General features: G+C 43.8%; 1 protein-coding gene across 1 annotated transcript in view; it reads right to left on the bottom strand.

Annotated features, from left to right (window-relative positions):
* Positions 1-18,380, bottom strand: part of ANKMY1 (ankyrin repeat and MYND domain containing 1) — a 58,083-nt gene that overhangs the window by 23,637 nt on the left and 16,066 nt on the right. Inside the window, exons 7-10 of the mRNA XM_084845678.1 lie at positions 15,854-16,239; positions 13,756-13,927; positions 3,819-3,971; positions 2,462-2,608 (exon numbers count right to left, since the gene is read on the bottom strand). Of these exons, the coding sequence (XP_084701804.1) occupies positions 2,462-2,608; positions 3,819-3,971; positions 13,756-13,927; positions 15,854-16,239 (858 nt within the window). The remainder of the gene's footprint in view (positions 1-2,461; positions 2,609-3,818; positions 3,972-13,755; positions 13,928-15,853; positions 16,240-18,380) is intronic.

Here is an 18,380-nt window from a genome sequence, read left to right as displayed (position 1 = left end):
TCGCTGTACTTGGCCTGTCAAGTATCAAGCCTATAGTAATGTCCAATGTAAAATGTTGCAGGGTACTTTATCGCGGTATCCAGGTTTCTATTACAGCCATTGCTTTTCCTTTAGAGCTGAAGCAGGCAACTTGTGGTCCCTCCCGACGTTTTGGCCTACAACTCCCATCAGCCCTATCCAGCATGGCCAATGGTGACGGAGAATGGGAGTTGTAGCCCAGAACATCTGGAGAGCCACAAGTTGCCCACCCTTGCTTTAGAGAATGGCCTCTCTAATCTACTTTCCTTAGGGCACAGAGAGAAACTGCAGTCTGGGTTTATGCTTAGAGCACAGCCAGTCCAGCTGTCCCTATTATTGCCTCAAAAGTTAAGACCAGGAGGGGAGGATAGAGACAGGCCTCTTTCTTTGTAGGCAAACATGTCCTCCCCAGATCTGTTAGGGGCACTCTACTCTCTAAGCTCTTTGGAAGCACTGAATTCCCATTGGTCCAGAAATGCTGGGTGTCTCCACCATGCTTGAGCAAGTTCCTCTTTTTGAGGCCGATCCCATTGTGACTCCACTGGCTCCTCCTCTTGCCCTCGCTCAAGGGCCATCCAGGACTCTACGCACGGATTTATTTATTTGTTTGTTTGTTTGTTTGTTTACCGCCCAATAGCCAAAACTGTCTGGGCAGTTCACAAAGATTAAAACCAAAAAGCACACAATAAAACAATATAAAATATAAAAACATTAAAACCACAATATAACAATAAAACCAGAATAAAACCTAGCAGCAATGCAGAGATTCAAAATACAGATTTAAAATGGCAAAGCTAAAAGTCTAGCTTTTAAAATGCTAAAATGCCTGGGAAAATAAAAAGGTCTTCACCAGCTCTACCTCTCCTTCTCTTCTAACATAGGTGAGGCAGTTGATGTACTGAACCAGTTCTTTGGCAGGATAATGGCCTGGATGAGGGCCAATAAACTGAGACTCAATCCAGACAAGATGGAGAAACTTGTGGGTGATCCATCTGTCAGGTTAAGTGGCATTCAACCTGTTCAGGAGGGGGTTGCACTCCCCCTAAAGGAGGAGGTTCATAGTTTGGGGGTGCTCTTAGATTCACATTGTCACTAGAGGCACAGGTGGCCTCGGTGGTCCAGAGTGCCTTCTATCAGCTTAGGCTGAGACAGCAACTATGACCCTACCTGGAAAAAGATCGCCTTGTGATAGTTACTCATGCTCTGGTAATCTCCCATTTGGATCACTGCAATGCATTTTACATGGGGCTGCCTTTGAAAACTGTCCATAAACTTAAACAGGGTAGCTAGACTGATAACTGCAACTGGTTGATATGATCATTATTATGCTAGTACTTCAACATCTGCACTAGCTGCCATTGAGTTTCCAGGTCCAATTATTTTAATCTTTAAGGGTTCTCTCCCTTGACTTTTAAGCCCTCTTTTTAACATGGAGTTTAAGAAGAGGTGGTATTTTCAGATTTCCTCTTGTTGCAGGTTAGAGGCAGAATCCCTAGTTAGAGTGTCAGAATCCAAACTCCCAATCTAGACTGAATCCATCCTGACTCAGGCCTTAAAACAAATAGCCTGGGTTGGATCCAAACTTAGTCATGCTTAGAATGGACCCACTGAAATAAATGGGACAAGTTAGTCCTAAGCATCTAAAGTTCTATTGATTTCAATAGGTCTCCCTTAAGAATGAGTAAGTCTGGATCCAACCACCCTTTTCTAATGTTCATGGCAATTTATGGTGAAAAAGAAGGCTTGCGATAGCAGACATTGCTGTGTGGATCCGCTCTCTCAGATCCAGCTGCAAGCCTGAGTTGTGTCAGTCTTCCTGTTTGAACTGCTCTACTTTAGAGCTGCAAATTGTTCTGGGGGGAAAGAGGGAGAATATTGTGTCTTCCATCTCCTCTTTTATAAACTGGGCTTGTCCTTTCTATTAGATTTATGTAGCCGGTGTCACAGCAAATATGGGATTGTATCTTATAGTTTCATTGTCTTTCTTATGTCGCTTCCTGTAAGATGACAAGAGTTGTGTTTAACAATATATTTGTTTTTGTTATTCAAAGCATTTTAAAAGTCTAATAAAAAGACAATAAAACATTTATGTAGCCTGGAAGTCTGGTGATCAGATTTGGGCAAAGAATTTAGAGTGCTGGTAGGCCAATACTATTTGCAGACCTTTGTCTGTATATACTGAGCATTAGATTTAATATGTCCAAGATGCGTGTCTATTCCCAGATGACTGAAATTCCTCAGACTACTAGACCTCGGGCCTGAATATCAGACCTTCTACGTTAGTAAGGTTGAAGTATGTAGTTAAATGCAATTCCTCCTTTTAAAACATGAAGTCCTTACTAAAATAAAATGCAACATCTGAAAACTGAGTGAGGAACAGATACCAAAAGCTAGCAAAAAAGTTCAAGGTGTAGAAATGAGGATTTCCACAGCTCTCACTCACCCCCAAATTATCTGTCCTCTCACAGGCAATATGAAGAGCAGTCCTCCCACCATCCTCAGGGATAATGGTACATTCTTTGTAGTAGCTTTTGGGTGGTCCCGTTTCATTATTCGTTTTAATCATAGACGCTGCTTCTGTGAGCTCATTCTACAGGCAGAAATGAGAAGGGGAGTCAGATACCACAGGCTCTTCAAGGGTCACACAGTCTGTTTCCCCTAGAGAAGGAGTGTACAACCTTTTCATTCCCAAGAGCCACACTGATTGTCTGTCGGAGTGGTTGGGGCCGCACATGTGCACATACATTCACATACAACTCACACCCCCACACACCACTCACTCAAATCCAGCTCCTGCCCATGAGTGTTTCAGAGGCCTGGCACCTGCTCTGATCAGATAAAACCAATACTCCTCCCAGAAAATTCCATTCTCAAACCACCCAGCCATCCAGGAACCCTAGCTCCTAGCCCTTCTTCCTCCTCTAATCCACTCTCTTGATCAAGAATCCTGACATCCCACTCTGTTACCTGAAACTTTTTCAGGAAACCCAACCCCCCCCCCCAGAGGGGGGAGGAGAAAAGATGTTCTAGGAACAGACTCTATGGCTCCTGCCAGAGAAGCTCTGTTCCTAGAGTGTCGTAGGAAGCAGGCAGGAGCCTTTGAACCCTGCTTCCTAGGACATTCCAGGGATGCTCTAAGAACAAGGCTTCCATGGCATGAACAACAGAGGCTGTTCCTACAGTGAATTTTCCTTTCCCCCCCCAGGGTTTTGTCTGGGGGGTGCCAGACAGGGTTTGAGGGGCTGCTTGCAGCCCAGACTTTTGCACCTCTGGCTCAGAGTGATGCCAGAATTATCCTCCCTAAAGGATCCCTTAGAGGCATTTACATCCCATGTACTCCATACACATACTACACAGTGCTTATGAACATATGAAGCTGCCTTATACCAAGTCAGACTGTTGCTTCATCTAACTCAGTGCCACCTACTTTGACTAGCACTAGCCCTCCAAGGTCTTGGACTGAGATTTCCCAGCCCTGCTATCTTTTTAACTGGAGATGTTAGTAGTCAGGCCCACCACCTGCCTGCCTGCCCAAGGCAGCAGGGCAGTTCAGAATCAGAAAATAAACAGTCAGAATTATAAAACACTGTATATATGTTTGGAACCCACTACACTTCCTAAATATATATTGGTATGACCCCAGTTTTTATTATGTTGTTTCCAGGAGCAGTATGTCAGGATAAACAGTACAGTTATTATATTATAGTGCAATTATTTTTCACACCACTTTGCCAAGAACAAGTTAATTCCTTGCTCAACTCCTCTCCTGTAAAGACGACATCGGAGTTATACAGGCATACCTTGATAGTAGCCCTGTCTAGCCTATATACATCATCCTCATCTTCTGCCCTTATGTCAGGGTTTGTAGCTGAATGAAGTAGTAATTCTGTTATTTCAATTCCTTCTTCACCAGGAAGGGCAGCAGCAACATGAAGAGGGGCTATGCCTCTAAGCTGAAAAACAAATGCTTTATTTATTGATGTAAATAAATTCTTAAATACCACTTAATATAACAACACCTTTAAGCAGTTTATATTGTTGTTGTTCAGTCGTTAAGTCGTGTCTGACTCTTCATGACCCCATGGACCATAGCATGCCAGGCCTTCCTGTCCTCCGCTCTCTCCCGGAGTGTGCTCAAATTCATATTCATTGCATCGGTGATGCTATCTAGCCATCTCATCCTCTGCCATCCCCTTCTCCTTTTGCCTTCTATCTTTCCCAGCGTCAGGGTCTTTTCCAAGGAGTTTTCTCTTCGCATTAGGTGGCCAAAATATTTGAGCTTCAGCTTCAGTATCTGTCCTTCCAACGAGCAGTCAGGGTTGATTTCCTTTAGGATGGACTGATATGAACTCCTTGCAGTCAGGGGACTCGTAAAAGTCTTCTCCAGCACCACAGTTCGAAGGCATCAATTCTTCGGTGCTCAGCCTTCCTTATAGTCCAGCTGTCACAGCCATACGTTGCTACTGGGGAAACCATAGCTTTGATTATGCGGACCTTTGTCGGCAAGGTGATGTCTCTGCTTCTTACTATGCAGTCTAGGTTTGCCATAGCTTTCCTCCCAAGGAGCAAGCGTCTTTTAATTTCATGGCTACAGTCACCGTCTGCGGTGATCTTGGAGTCCAAGGAAATAAAATCTGTCACTGCTTCCATTTCTTCCCCTTCTATATGCCAGGAAGTGATGAGGCCAGATGCCATGATCTTTGTTTTTTTTGATGTTGAGTTTCAAACCAGCTTTTGCACTCTTCACTTTCACCCTCAACAAGAGGCTCTTTAGATCCTCTTCACTCTCTACCATTAGGGTGGTATCGTCTGCGTATCGGAGGTTGTTGATAATTCTCCCAGCAATCTTCATTCCGACCTGTGATTCATCCAACCCAGCGTTTCTCATGATGTACTCTGCATATAAATTAAATAAGCAGGGCGACAATATACAGCCTTGTCGTACTCCTTTCCCAATTTTGAACGAATCGGTTGTTCCATGTCCGGTTCTTACCGTTGCTTCTTGGCCCTTGTACAGGTTTCTCAGGAGACAGGTAAGGTGGTCTGGTACTCCCATCTCTTTAGGAATTTGCCACAGTTTGTTGTGATCCACACAATCAAAGGCTTTAGCATAGTCAATGAAGCAGAAATAGACGTTTTTCTGGAATTCTCTTGCTTTCTCCATGATCCAGCGAATGTTGGCGATTTGATCTCTAGTTCCTCTGCCTCTTCGAAACCCAGCTTATACTTCTCAGTTCACATGCTGCTGAAGCCTGGCTTGTAGGATTTTGAGCATAACCTTGCTGGTATGTGAAATGAGCGCAATTGTATGGTAGTTTGAACACTCTTTGGCATTGCCCTTCTTTGGAATTGGAATGTAAACTGACCTTTTCCAGTCTTGTAGCCACTGTTGAGTGTTCCAAATTTGTTGGCATATTGAGTGCAGCACTTCAACAGCATCATCTTTTAGGATTCTAAATAGCTCAGCTGGAATACTGTCATCTCTGCTAGCTTTGTTGTTAGTAATGCTTCCTAAGGCCCAGTTGACTTCACTCTCTAGGATGTCCGACTCATGTTCAGTGACCGCACTATCATGGCTATCAGGGACATTAAGATCTTTCCTGTATAGTTCTTCTGTGTATTCTTTCCACCTCTTCTTAATCTCATCTGCTTCTGTCAGGTTCCTGCCTTCTTTGTCCTTTATCATGCTCGTCTTTGCACAAAACGTTCCCTTGAGATCTCCGATTTTCTTGAAAAGATCTCTAGTCTTTCCCATTCTGTTGTTTTCCTCGATTTCTTTGCATTGTTCATTTAAGAAGGCCTTCTTGTCTCTCCTTGCTATTCTCTGGAAATCTGCATTCAGTTGGATATATCTTCCCCTTTCTCCCTTGCTTTTCGCTTCCCTTCTTTCCTCAGCTACTTGTAAAGCCTCATCAGACAGCCACTTGGCTTTCTTGCATTGCTTTTTCTTTGGGATGGATTTCGTTGCTGCCTCCTGAACAATGTTACGGACCTCCGTCAATAGTTCCTCAGGCACTCTGTCTATCAGGTCTAATCCCTTAAATCTATTCCTCACCTCCACTGTATATTCCTGAATGGTTTAGTGGTTGTCCCTACGTTCTTCAATTTAAGCCGAAATTTTGCAAGAAGCAGCTCATGATCTGAGCCACAGTCAGCTCCAGGTCTTGTTTTTACTGACTGTATGGAGCTTCTCCACCTTTGGCTGCAAAGTACATAATCAATCTGATTTCGATATTGACCATCTGGTGATGTCCATGTGTAGAGTCGCCTCTTGTGCTGTTGGAAAAGAGTGTTTGCTATGATCAGCGTGTTCTCTTGGCAAAACTCTGAGCCTTTGTCCTGCTTCATTTTGTACACCAAGGCCATGCCTGCCTGTTATCCCGGTGATTTCTTGACTTCCTACTTTAGCATTCCAATCCCCTATGATGAAGAGGACATCTTTTTTTGGTGTTAGTTCTAGAAGGTGTTGTATGTCTTCATAGAACCGATCAACCTCAGCTTCTTTGGCCTCAGTGGTTGGGGCATAGACTTGAATTACTGTGATGTTGAATGTTGCCTTGGATTCGTACTGAGATCATTCTATCGTTTTTGAGATTGTACCCCAGTACTGCTTTTCCCACCCTTTTCTTGACTATGAGTGCTACTCCATTTCTTCTAAGGGATTCTTGCCCACAGTAGTAGATATAATGGTCACCTGAATTCAATTCGCCCATGCTTGTCCATTTTAGTTCGCTGATTCCCAAGATGTCGATGTTCAGTCTTGCCATCTCATGTTTGACCACCTCCAGCTTACCTTGATTCATTGATCTGACATTCCAGGTTCCTAAACAATATTGTTCTTTACAGCATCGGACTTTCTTTTCCCCACCAGACACATCCACAGCTGAGTGTCCTTTCGGCTTTGGCCCAGCCGCTTCACTCTTTCTGGCGCTACTTGGAAATTCCCTCTGCTCTTCCCCAGTAGTATATTGGACACCTTCCAACCTGAGGGGCTCATCTTCTGGCATCATATCTTTTAGCCTTGTGATACGTTCCATGGGGTTTTCTTGGCAAGAATACTGGAGTGGGTTGCCATTTCCTTCTCCAGTGGACCACATTTTGTCAGAACTCTCTGCCATGACCTGTCCATCTTGGGTGGCCCTGCACGGCATAGCTTATGGCTTCACTGAGTTACGCAAGCCCTTTGCCACAACAAGGCAGTGATCCATGAAGGGGAAGCAGTTTATATACTTATAACAATATTAAAATCACTGCTTAAAATATGCTACTAAAAACAATTTCAATTACAAATAACAGTAAAAGCAATACAAAAAAGGTAAAATGGAGCAGCAGCATGATTAATTACAAGTCATATTTACCCCAATCCCCCACAATCACAAGTCACACAAATATTTCACTAGCATGTTATATTATGGCAGTGTGACATTCCAGCTTTCAGTGGGGTATATGTACAATTTATGCTAAGATCTAGGGATTAAAATTAAAGACAACTAAGTTGCAGGCAGCATTATCATCTGAGGCATGTATTTTAAGAAGACAAACACTTTGATTAACTGCACTCAAAATCAACCACCACTACATGGTCAAAAACATTCCAGGCAAGGTGGATTATTAACAACAAGTTTCTGTTCCGTAGACTCTATATCAAAGCTAGGGATGTCAGAGAATTCCGCCACGGATCTCGGTGAGGCCGAATGCCAGTGCATTCGGCCCCCCGAACTCCGTGGCGGAACGGCCTGCCCCCCCGCCCCCCCCCCCGTGGATTGCCCCCGGGACGAGACTTACCTGGGGCAGATCTTCCGGGCGGCGGCGGCTCCGCCGGCGGCTGCAGCGGCAGCGGCTGTGGCGGCTGGTCTTCCGACCGGCTGCCGCCGCCACCATTTCCAGTCTTGTTAAAAAAAAAAAAAAGACGTGATAGGCTACGTAAAGATTTACGTAGCCTATCATGGCTGGGTTTAAAAAAAAAGAAACATGACGTGATAGGCTACGTAAATCTTTACGTAGCCTATCATGGCTGGGTGGGTTTTAAAAAAAAAAATGCGTACGCAAATTTGCGTTCCTTATTTTTGGCCGTCTTAGTCTATGTAAATATTTACATAGACTATGATGGCGAAAATAAAGGGGACCGCAAATAGCGTAGCGGGCACTATTTGCGTCCCTTTTTGATTCGCCATCATAGTCTACGTAAATATTTACGTAGATTCAGACGGCCAAAAATAAGGAACACAAATGGCGGCGGCCATAGCCGCCGCCATTTGCGTATGCGGTTTTGTTTTATTCTTTTTCTCAGAGCCCTACGCAGTCGGAAATCCGGCTGCGGACGGCTCTGGGCTGGGCTGGGCTGGGCTGGGCCTTGCCGGCTGCTCCGCAGAGCTGCCACCGAGCACAGCCGGCCATCGAGGATTCCGGGGGGGAGGAACGGATTGCCTCCCCCCCCGTCCAGGATTCTGGGGGGAGGGACGGAATGCCTCCCCCCCCATCAACATAATCCACGAAAGGTAAGTCACTTTCATACATCCCTAATCAAAGCAGCATGTCCACACATCCAGTCTGACCCTATCTTTGGGAATATTCTCTGCCACTAGATTTGTGAAAGAGAAGAGCTTCACCTCATGCCCGCCATATCATTATAGCACCCACAGTCCAAGATCAGCTGAGGAGTCAAGAGAATTTGGTCAAGCTCAATGCATAGTGGACATCACAGTTCATATCAATTTTCCATACTGACAATAACTTTTGTTGTTTATTCAGTCAATCGCTTCCGACTCTTTGTGACTTCCTTGACCAGCCCATGCCAGAGCTTCCTGTCAGCCCTTGCCACCCCCAGCTCTCCCAAGGTCGAGACCGTCACCTCCAGAATATCATCCATCCATCTTGCCCTTAGTCGGCCCCTCTTCCTTTTGCCTTCCACTTTCCCGAGCATCAGCATCTTCTCCAGGGTATCCTGTCTTCTCCTGATGTAGCCAAAGTACTTCAGTTTTGCCTTTAATATCATTCCCTCAAGTGAGCAGTCTGGCTTTATTTCCTGGAGTATGGACTGGTTTGATCTTCTTGCAGTCCAAGGCACTCTCAGAATTTTCCTCCAGCACCACAGTTCAAAAGCATCTATCTTCCTTCGCTCAGCCTTCCTTATGGTCCAGCTCTCGCAGCCATAGGTTACTACGGGAAATACCACTGCTTTAACTATGCGGACCTTTGTTGTCAGTGTGATGTCTCTGCTCTTCACTATTTTATCAAGATTTGTCATTGCTGTCCTCCCAAGAAGTAAACGTCTTCTGATTTCCTGGCTGCAGTCAGCGTCTGCAGTAATCTTTGCGCCTAGAAAGACAAAGTCTGTCACTGCCTCCACGTTTTCTCCCTCTATTTGCCACTTATCAATCAAGCTGGTTGCCATAATCTTGGTTTTTTTGAGGTTGAACTGCAACCCAGCTTTTGCACTTTCTTCTTTCACCTTCGTCATGAGGTTCCTCAGCGCCTCCTCACTTTCAGCCATCAAAGTGGTATCATCCAGCGATTTTAACTCCAGCCTTGGCTTCATCAAGCCCAGCACATCGCATGATGTGTTCTGCGTACAGGTTGAATAGGTAGGGTGAGAGTATACAACCCTGCCGTACTCCTTTCCCAATCTTAAACCAGTCCATTGTTTCATGGTCTGTTCTTACCGTTGCTACTTGGTCATTATACAGATTCCTCAGGAGGCAGACAAGATGACTTGGTATCCCCATACCACCAAGGACTTGCCACAATTTGTGATGATCCACACAGTCAACGGCTTTAGAATAGTCAATAAAACAGAAATAGATGTTTTTCTGAAACTCCCTGGCTTTCTCCATTATCCAGCGGATATTGGCAATTTGGTCTCTAGTTCCTCTGCCTTTTCAAAACCCAGCTTGTACATCTGGCAATTCTTGTTCCATGAATTGCTGGAGTCTACCTTGCAAGATCTTGAGCATTACCTTACTGGCATGTGAAATAAGTGCCACTGTTCGATAGTTTGAACATTCTTTGGTGCTTCCCTTTTTTGGTATGGGGATATAAGTTGATTTTTTCCAATCTGTTGGCCATTCTTGTGTTTTCCAAATTTGCTGGCATATGGCATGCATCACCTTGACAGCATCATCTTGCAAGATTTTAAACAGTTCAGCTGGGATACCATCATCTCCTGCTGCCTTGTTATTAGCAATGCTTCTTAAGGCCCATTCAACCTCACTCTTCAGGATGTCTGGCTCTAGCTCACTGACCACACGGTCAAATCTATCCCCGATGTTGTTATCCTTCCTATACAGATCTTCCGTATATTCTTGCCACCTTTTCTTCATCTCTTCTGCTTCTGTTAGGTCCTTGCCATCTTTGTTTTTGATCATACCCATTGTTGCCTGGAATTTACCTCCAATGTTTCTAATTTTCTGGAAGAGGTCTCTTGTCCTTCCTAGTCTATTATCTTCTTCCACTTCTGTGCATTGCTTGTTTAAAAATAATTCCTTATCTCTTCTGGCTAACCTCTGGAATTTTGCATTTAATTGGGCATATCTCCCCCTATCACTGTTGCCTTTTGCTTTCCTTCTTTCTTGGGCTGCTTCCAGTGTCTCAGCACACAGCCATCTTGTCTTCTTGGTTTTCTTTTTTTCGGACGTTTTCTGTTGCCGCCTCCTGAACAATGTTGGGAACTTCTGTCCATAGTTCTTCCGGGACCCTATCTACTAAATCTAGTCCCTTAAATCTATTCTTCACCTCCACTGCGTATTCATTAGGAATATTCGTGAGCTCATATCTAACTGATCTGTGGGTCTTCCCTATTCTCTTTAGTCTGATTCTAAATTGTGCAATAAGTTCGTGATCTGATCTACAATCAGCTCCAGGTCTTGTTTTTACCAACTGCATAGATGTCCGCCACCTTTGGCTACAAAGGATGTAGTCAATCTGATTTCGGTGTCGACTGTCTGGTGAAGTCCATGTATAAAGTCGTCTCTTAGGTTGTTGGAAGAAAGTGTTTGTTATGCACAGTGAGTTGTCTTGGCAAAATTCTATCAGCCTATGTCCTGCTTCATTTTGTTCTCCCAGACCATGCCTGCCTGTAATTCCAGGTGTCGTTTGACTACCCACCTTAGCATTCCAGTCTCCTGTAATGAAAATAACATTTTTTTTTTTGGCATACTATCCAGTAGGTGCTGCAGATCCTCACAGAACTGATCTACTTCTGCTTCTTCAGCATCTGTGGTTGGGGCATATATTTGGATCACTGTGATGTTAAATGGCTTACCCTGAATTCGAATTGAGATTATTCTGTCATTTTTTGGATTGTATCCAAGCACTGCTTTAGCCACTTTATTATTAATTATGAAGGCTACTCCATTTCTTCTGTGGTGTTCTTGCCCACAGTAGTAGATCTGGTGGTCATTTGATGCGAAGTGGCCCATTCCAGTCCATTTCAGTTCGGTGACACCCAAAATGTCTATATTTAATCTTGACATCTCCCCAATAACCACATCCAATTTGCCCTGGCTCATAGATCTTACATTCCAGGTTCCTATGGTTTGTTGATCTTTAGAACATCGGATTTGTCGTTCACCACCAGCACCATCGGCTGCTAGGCTTCCTTTCGGCTTTGAGCTAGCTGCGTCATCACATCTGGGGCTAATTGAACTTATCCTCTGTTCCTCCCCAGTAGCATTTTGACCATCTTCCGACCTGGGAGTCCCATCTTCCGATGGTATACCGACATATCTCTGGGTGTACTGATCCATTTAGTTTTCATGGCAAGAATACTGGGGTGGGTTGCCATTTCCTTCCCCAGGGATCACATTTAGTCAGACCTCTCTGCCATGACCTTCCCATCTTGGGTGTCCCTTCACGGTTTAGCTCATGACGTCATTGAGGTGCTCAAGCTCCAGCACCACGACAAGGTAACGATCTCCTTTGCTGGAGACTGAAAATAACTAAATTGCCCTTAAATATCACTCTCCTAGAGTGAATGTCCAGAGATGGCAAATACGTCACAAACTAGTTACAATCAGTAAAAATGCTTTTCTTCTGCACTGAAAAATATTTAAAGAAAGGCAGATGCACAGCACAATTCTATACATCCCCGCTATGTTCATAGGATTGCAACCCAAAAGGTTTATCACATGAACTGATTGATCAGTTGCAATTGGACTGCAATGAACAGCACAATAAAATGGGCATGCTTCACTTCTTTATTAATACAGGACACCATGGACCTCTACCTCTACCTCTCGTTTAAATCTTCACCAAGGTTGGCCGTAGAATCCCTGTCCAAATGTCTGGAGACGGTGAGTGGCTGGATGGGGAGGAATAGGCTGAAGCTGAACCCTGACAAGACCGAGGTACTTTTGGTGGGAGACAAGAGGAGGCTGGGGGATGCTGACCTGGTGTTGAATGGGGTACGGCTACCCTTGAAAGACCAGGTCTGCAGCCTGGGGGTCATTTTGGACTCCCAGCTGTCCATGGAGGCTCAGGTGTCAGCTGTGAGCCGGACAGCGCTGTATCAACTCCATCTGAGACGGCGGCTGCGCCCCTTCCTTCCCGACCATCCGCTCCCATCGGTAGTACATGCCCTGGTCTCCTCTCGTTTAGACTACTGTAATGTGCTCTACGTGGGGTTACCCTTGAAGACGGTTCGGAAACTGCAGCTGGTACAGAACCCGGTGGCTCGCTTGATTAAAGGCAGCCACCGGCGAGATCACATCACTCCAGCGCTGAAGGAGTTGCACTGGTTACCAGTTGTTTTCCAGGCCAAATTCAAGGTGTTGGTTTTGACCTTTAAAACCCTATATGGTTCCGGCCCAGCCTATCTTAAGGAGCGCCTCCAGCAGCACCAGACAGGCCGCTTAACAAGATCAGCCTCGGATGGCCTTCTCTCTGTCCCATCAGCCAGGACAGCTAGACTGGTGGGGACGAGGGAGAGGGCCTTTTCTGTGGTGGCCCCCACTCTGTGGAACTCCCTCCCTAGGGAACTCCGTCATGCCCCCTCTTTAATGAGCTTCCGTCATGCATTAAAAACGTGGCTGTTCAGGCAGGCATTTGGGGTGGGTTAGGGTATTTTAGAAAATGTTTTTATTGTAGAATTTTATTGTTTTAAACTGTTTTTATTGTATGTTGTATATCGCCCAGAGTGGCTGGGTGACCAGCCAGATGGGCGATTAATAAATTTAATAATAAATAAAATAAATAAATGGACCACTTTGTTTGCAAGTTTGTTTTTATTTAGGCTTGGAGCAAAAATCAAAATGAATAAAGTACGCTTTAAACATGCCTCTGCCTTTTTAAAGAGCTAGAAATGCTGCTGTTATGTATTCCAATAATAGATGTGTTTTTAAAGATCTACTTTTAGGGGAAAGTATTTTAATAGTTCAGTTCAACAGTTTCATTGCAATGGCCCCTTTGAAACCCCAAAGCTGAGTCTGAAAGTCAAGTATTTCACAAATCCAGAACTACACAACTTGTGACTCACCAAACCAGACACACCAGGGGCTCAATAAACCTCCTGTTTTTGCTTCTTGCCTCCAACTGCAAAAACAGGGATTGGGCAGGTACCTGGTAGGCCACCATTCATGGCTGGTGAGCTACGTTTGAGCTGGTGGTCACAAGTTGTGCAGGCTTGCACAGGACACTAAATTTGTAACAGAGTATTCACATCACCAGTCCAGTAACTAACTGAAATTCTACAGGGTTTTTTTTTTTATTGAGAATTATCACACATGAACAAGGTGTTCCTACCCTGGTTGGAAGTCGTATATCAGTCCTTGCTCCAGCTTCCAGGAGTATTTTCACTACTTTGGGATCTGCAGCTTTAACAGCAAAGAAGAGGACATACATAGGAGTACTGCACATATTGGGATCAGCACCTCTTCTTAGGAGTACTTTGATTGTAGCCAGTCTCTTTTTCTGCCTAGAAACCAGCAAAAAACAGAGCTCTGTCAATTGTTATAACCTTTGAGAAGGTTAATGTTTCTAATACTGAATCTGGAGGTGATTTGGAATTATATATCCTGGTCATATCCTGCTTTCGAACTGTGGTGCTGGAGAAGACTCTTACGAGTCCCCTGGACTGCAAGGAGGTCAAATCAGTCAATCCTAAAGGAAATCAACCCTGACTGCTCATTGGAAGGACAGATACTGAAACTGAAGCTCAAATATTTTGGCCACCTAATGCGAAGAGAAAACTCTCTGGAAAAGACCCTGATGCTGAGAAAGACTGAAGGCAAAAGGAGAAGGGGACGGCAGAGGATGAGATGGCTAGATAGCATCACCGATGCAATGAATATGAACTTGAGCACGCTGCGGGAGAGAGCACAGGACAGGAAGGCCTGGCATGCTATGGTCCATGGGGTCACGAAGAGTCGGACACGACTGAACAACTGAACAACAACAACAATAACAATCCTGGTCATTCAACCAGATATAGTTCATCTGCTAATCCTGGGAGTGGGGATGTTCTTCAACTATACTTGATGATAGATAAGAGTCTAACTTGCATGCCTGATGCTAGGAAGGTATAGTTTATATTTTATGCTGGACAATATGGATACCTCTGGACCACACTCAATGTAAGAACTGGAGGGGAATCACTCAGCTAAATTGTGATAGCAGTGAGAACCAGGAAACAAGTCTCTTGGTATGATTAGAGACCTGAAATTCACAGTGATGGCTTAAGCTCTTTAGTAGCTTTCAAAACTTCCCTGAACTGTAGCAGTTGTTCTACAAGTCGTACGAACAGTTGCAAGAATATTATTGCCGTAAAGTGTAACAAGTGTAATCTGCTATCTTTCATCAAGCCACCTACTTCAAAGCTTCTCTTACAACAGCAAAATGCCTGTTTTGCATTTGGCTGAAGCATTTTAAATGCTAATAAACTCAACAACTAGCACAACACAACTCCCTTCCTTACACAGCTGTCACCAGCACCCCCAACTTGCATTTTTTTTTGTCACTTTGAGATTTGAAATACAGTTCAGAAATACAGGGCTACGTTTTGTGCAAAGTGTTGGTTTTATGTGCTTTTTAAGAACTCAGAGCAGTAATTGGGCTAATAAAAATTTGCAGCCATGTCTAGATATAAACATTGTCCACCTCTCCCAGCCAGTAAATGAGAAGGAAGCCCAAGTGCTCCTTTTCCCCTCCACTGAGCATTTGGATGTCAGAGGGAGAAAGGGGAGAAGGGAGCACCTGAATCTCTCTCTTTCACCAGTGAACAGAGGGGCCCAGGAAGGGAGCACCACTAACACAGCAGCTTCCTGGACATGCACAAATCTCTGGAATTCTGCACAAGACTGAACAAGACGCCACTAGTGAATATAGCAGCTTTTTTATCCTCACTCAAAATCATGAGTGACCCTGATGTTGACTGGAGGCATTATCTCAGCCCGATCTATGTTTCACATCCAGTTTCAAGAAGACAACACTTTTACAGAGGTGGTGGGGTGGGGGTGATTCCCTTACTGCAAGAGCTTTTACATGAATTCAGCAGGTGTCACTAGGTCCTTTTCACAGGACTGAAACTACTCCTCTAGTGGCACAAACACGGGCTCTCTCTGTCACTGTTCAACAACTGCCCGATCGAGCATTCCTCCACCACTCCACATACACCACTGCTGCAGACTACTGCCCCATCTCAAACTCTGAATAGTTTCAGAGACACCATGTGAAGACCTTCAGTGTTTCTTCTGAGAAGAACAAATCTTCAGAGAAGGTTCTTCACTGTAGAATCTAATAGCTTCTCTGTGTAAACTATCCACCCTGAGGAGGGCCCAGACACCAATACTAATGCAGTCACTGGCTGCAGACGGTTGCTCTGTGTTCTTCTACAGTCACTTACTCTGTTATTGATACTGCCATTCTTCTCAGAGGGCCTTCATGCTGACTGATCTCCTCATTGTCAGGTAAGCCAGATACTTTTAACATATGGTGGCTAAGAACAATGGCACCACGTTGCATGGTTTCTGGAGAAACCTTAATCTTGAAATTGTAAACACCACAAATAGTCCCAGAGCTCTTTCTTCCAGCAGTGTACTCTGTATCCTCCGATGACCTAGCCTCAACATCCATACCAAATTCTGCCTTTTCAGTAGAGAGTTCAGCAGGTGATGCATGGGTGGCAGTTGAGGATATTTTGATTTCTGTACTCGCTTGAGATGGCCGAGATTCCTCCAACTGTGAAAATGGTATAGAACCTGTAGATATTTCTTCTATGGCTTCTGGTACCTACATAAAACAAAAAGCCTAGGACATAACTGTTTCCAAAAATGGATGGCTGTGCCCTGACATGGAAGCACTGGATTATCTGGATCTGTTTTAACACATACACATTCACGCCAACACTACTGGATTTTCATGCAAAATAGTAAAAAGGTTGATCTGGGCTATTTTCTTTCAGAATTTTACACAAAAGTACTGTCAAACAATACACTGCATTCTGTTCATTCACAGAATCATAGAATAGTAGGGTTGGAAGGGGCGTATAAGACCATCAAGTCCAACCCCCTGCTCAATGCAGGAATCCAAGTCATTCATTTATTTAATTTATATCTGCCTTTCTTCCATGGAACATAAGGCAGTGTACTTACCATTTATACCACTCACTAGATTATGGTCAGCTACTTGTAAGGGACAAAGATATCCAGTTGTTGTAAGTGGCAATGGCTGCTCCTCAATTCTTACACAGAAGTAAATGAGTTTGCTCCTATGCATGCAACATGAGAGGGGCAATGCTGACATTACTAGAGATTTTTTTCATTATAGATAAAATTCTGAATTTCAAAGCATGTACTGGCTGTGTACCTTTACTTTACCTATGAAGGAGCTCTCAGGGATCCATCAGTAATGAGCAACAGGACAAATGGGACCATGTGGCAGGACAGGGAACTCCAAAAAATACAGAAATCTAACATAAAGACCTTTCTAGCTTCTGAACCATCAGGGTAAAAAACTGCCATTATAAGTCTACGATTTTAATGACAACTACGAGGAACTGAAATAGAGTGTTTTAAAACTGATAGAGAGCTACCTAGGTAAAAACTGCCCCTTACTGAGCATTGTAAAAGTATGTACAGTGAAAAGTCATGTACACTTTTAAAGCAATGCTTAGATATAATGGGTATGCTGAAAAAATAAAGCAGCTGGTGCATCAGTTTCATATGGGGGGAGGGGGCAAAATCACACCGACTTTTGAGAATCATATCTCAAATTTCTGGCCTTTTGGCAGTGATAGCCCTGCACAACAATTTAAAATGTTACCTTCCATCCTAAAAGCCTAGAGCACACATGTCCATCCCTGCTACTGAATTGCTCCTCACTGAAGGCTTGCTTTTGGCTTCCTTTCCCTATTTCTAGCTTGCTTTCATTTTTAAAATGAGCCACCACCTTATAAAGTTGGAAGAATCCCCCAATTTAGGGTGCTATCCTATGCATGTTTAGACAGAAAAAAGTCCTACAACTCCCAGCATGCCCCAGCCAGCATGGTTCTCAAGACACACATGTACTCGTCCTTCAAATCTGCTTTTAGTTTTTCATCACAAGCTATTCCTTGACTGCAGAGAAAATTACTCCTAGAAAAGATCTTCATCTTTTGTCTTATTCTAGTATATGCAAGATAAGGTAATAATCCAGATTTATTGGAATTTATTCTATTTTATTACGAAAAACAAAACAGTAAAAAATAATCACAAAAACTTCATCAAACCAAGTAGACAAACATGTAGATGTGCACACTTATGGAATTGGGTACCATTTTTCAATAACTGTTCTCAAAGTGGCATACACATAAAATCATAAATGAAACAGCTAGAAGCAGTTAAAATCCCAAACTCAATAATATAACAAATATCAGAAAATACATAACAGACCCACCAGTATCTGTAGGAACTATCTCCAAAAAGCAAGCCAGAACAGCAGCATCTTTACTAGTTTGCAGAATGACATCAGTGGAGGTGGAGGAAATGGACAGTTCGCAGAAAGGTGTTCTGGAGCTCTGGGACTACCACTGAAAAGACCTGCTCCTACTTTTGGATACCAATGTGGCATCCAAATAAGATGGTATTTGGAACAGGACCTCACCAACCAATCTTAATCTTCACGGAGGCTCATATGGGAGGAGGTATTAGGGTTTTAAAGATAAAAACTAACACCTTCCATTGGGCCTGGGAACAAGACAAAATGGTAACCAATCTAGTTCTTTCAATTTTGTTGTAATAGGACTATACTGACTTATGCCCTTTATCACTGAAGCAGCGGCATTCCACAGATTGAAGTTTCTGAACCATCTTCATGACCAAGCCCACATAGAGCACATTATAACAACTGAAAATAGGGACACAAGAGTTTATACAGAGCATAACCATAATATT

The sequence above is a fragment of the Heloderma suspectum genome, chromosome 3 (genome assembly GCF_057233095.1).
Source record: "Heloderma suspectum isolate Gila_16-S chromosome 3, 16-S_ref, whole genome shotgun sequence".
In the NCBI taxonomy this organism is placed as follows: Eukaryota; Metazoa; Chordata; class Lepidosauria; order Squamata; family Helodermatidae; genus Heloderma; species Heloderma suspectum.
Note: the sequence above shows the minus strand (reverse complement) of the source record. Positions and strands in the feature narration are given on the sequence as shown.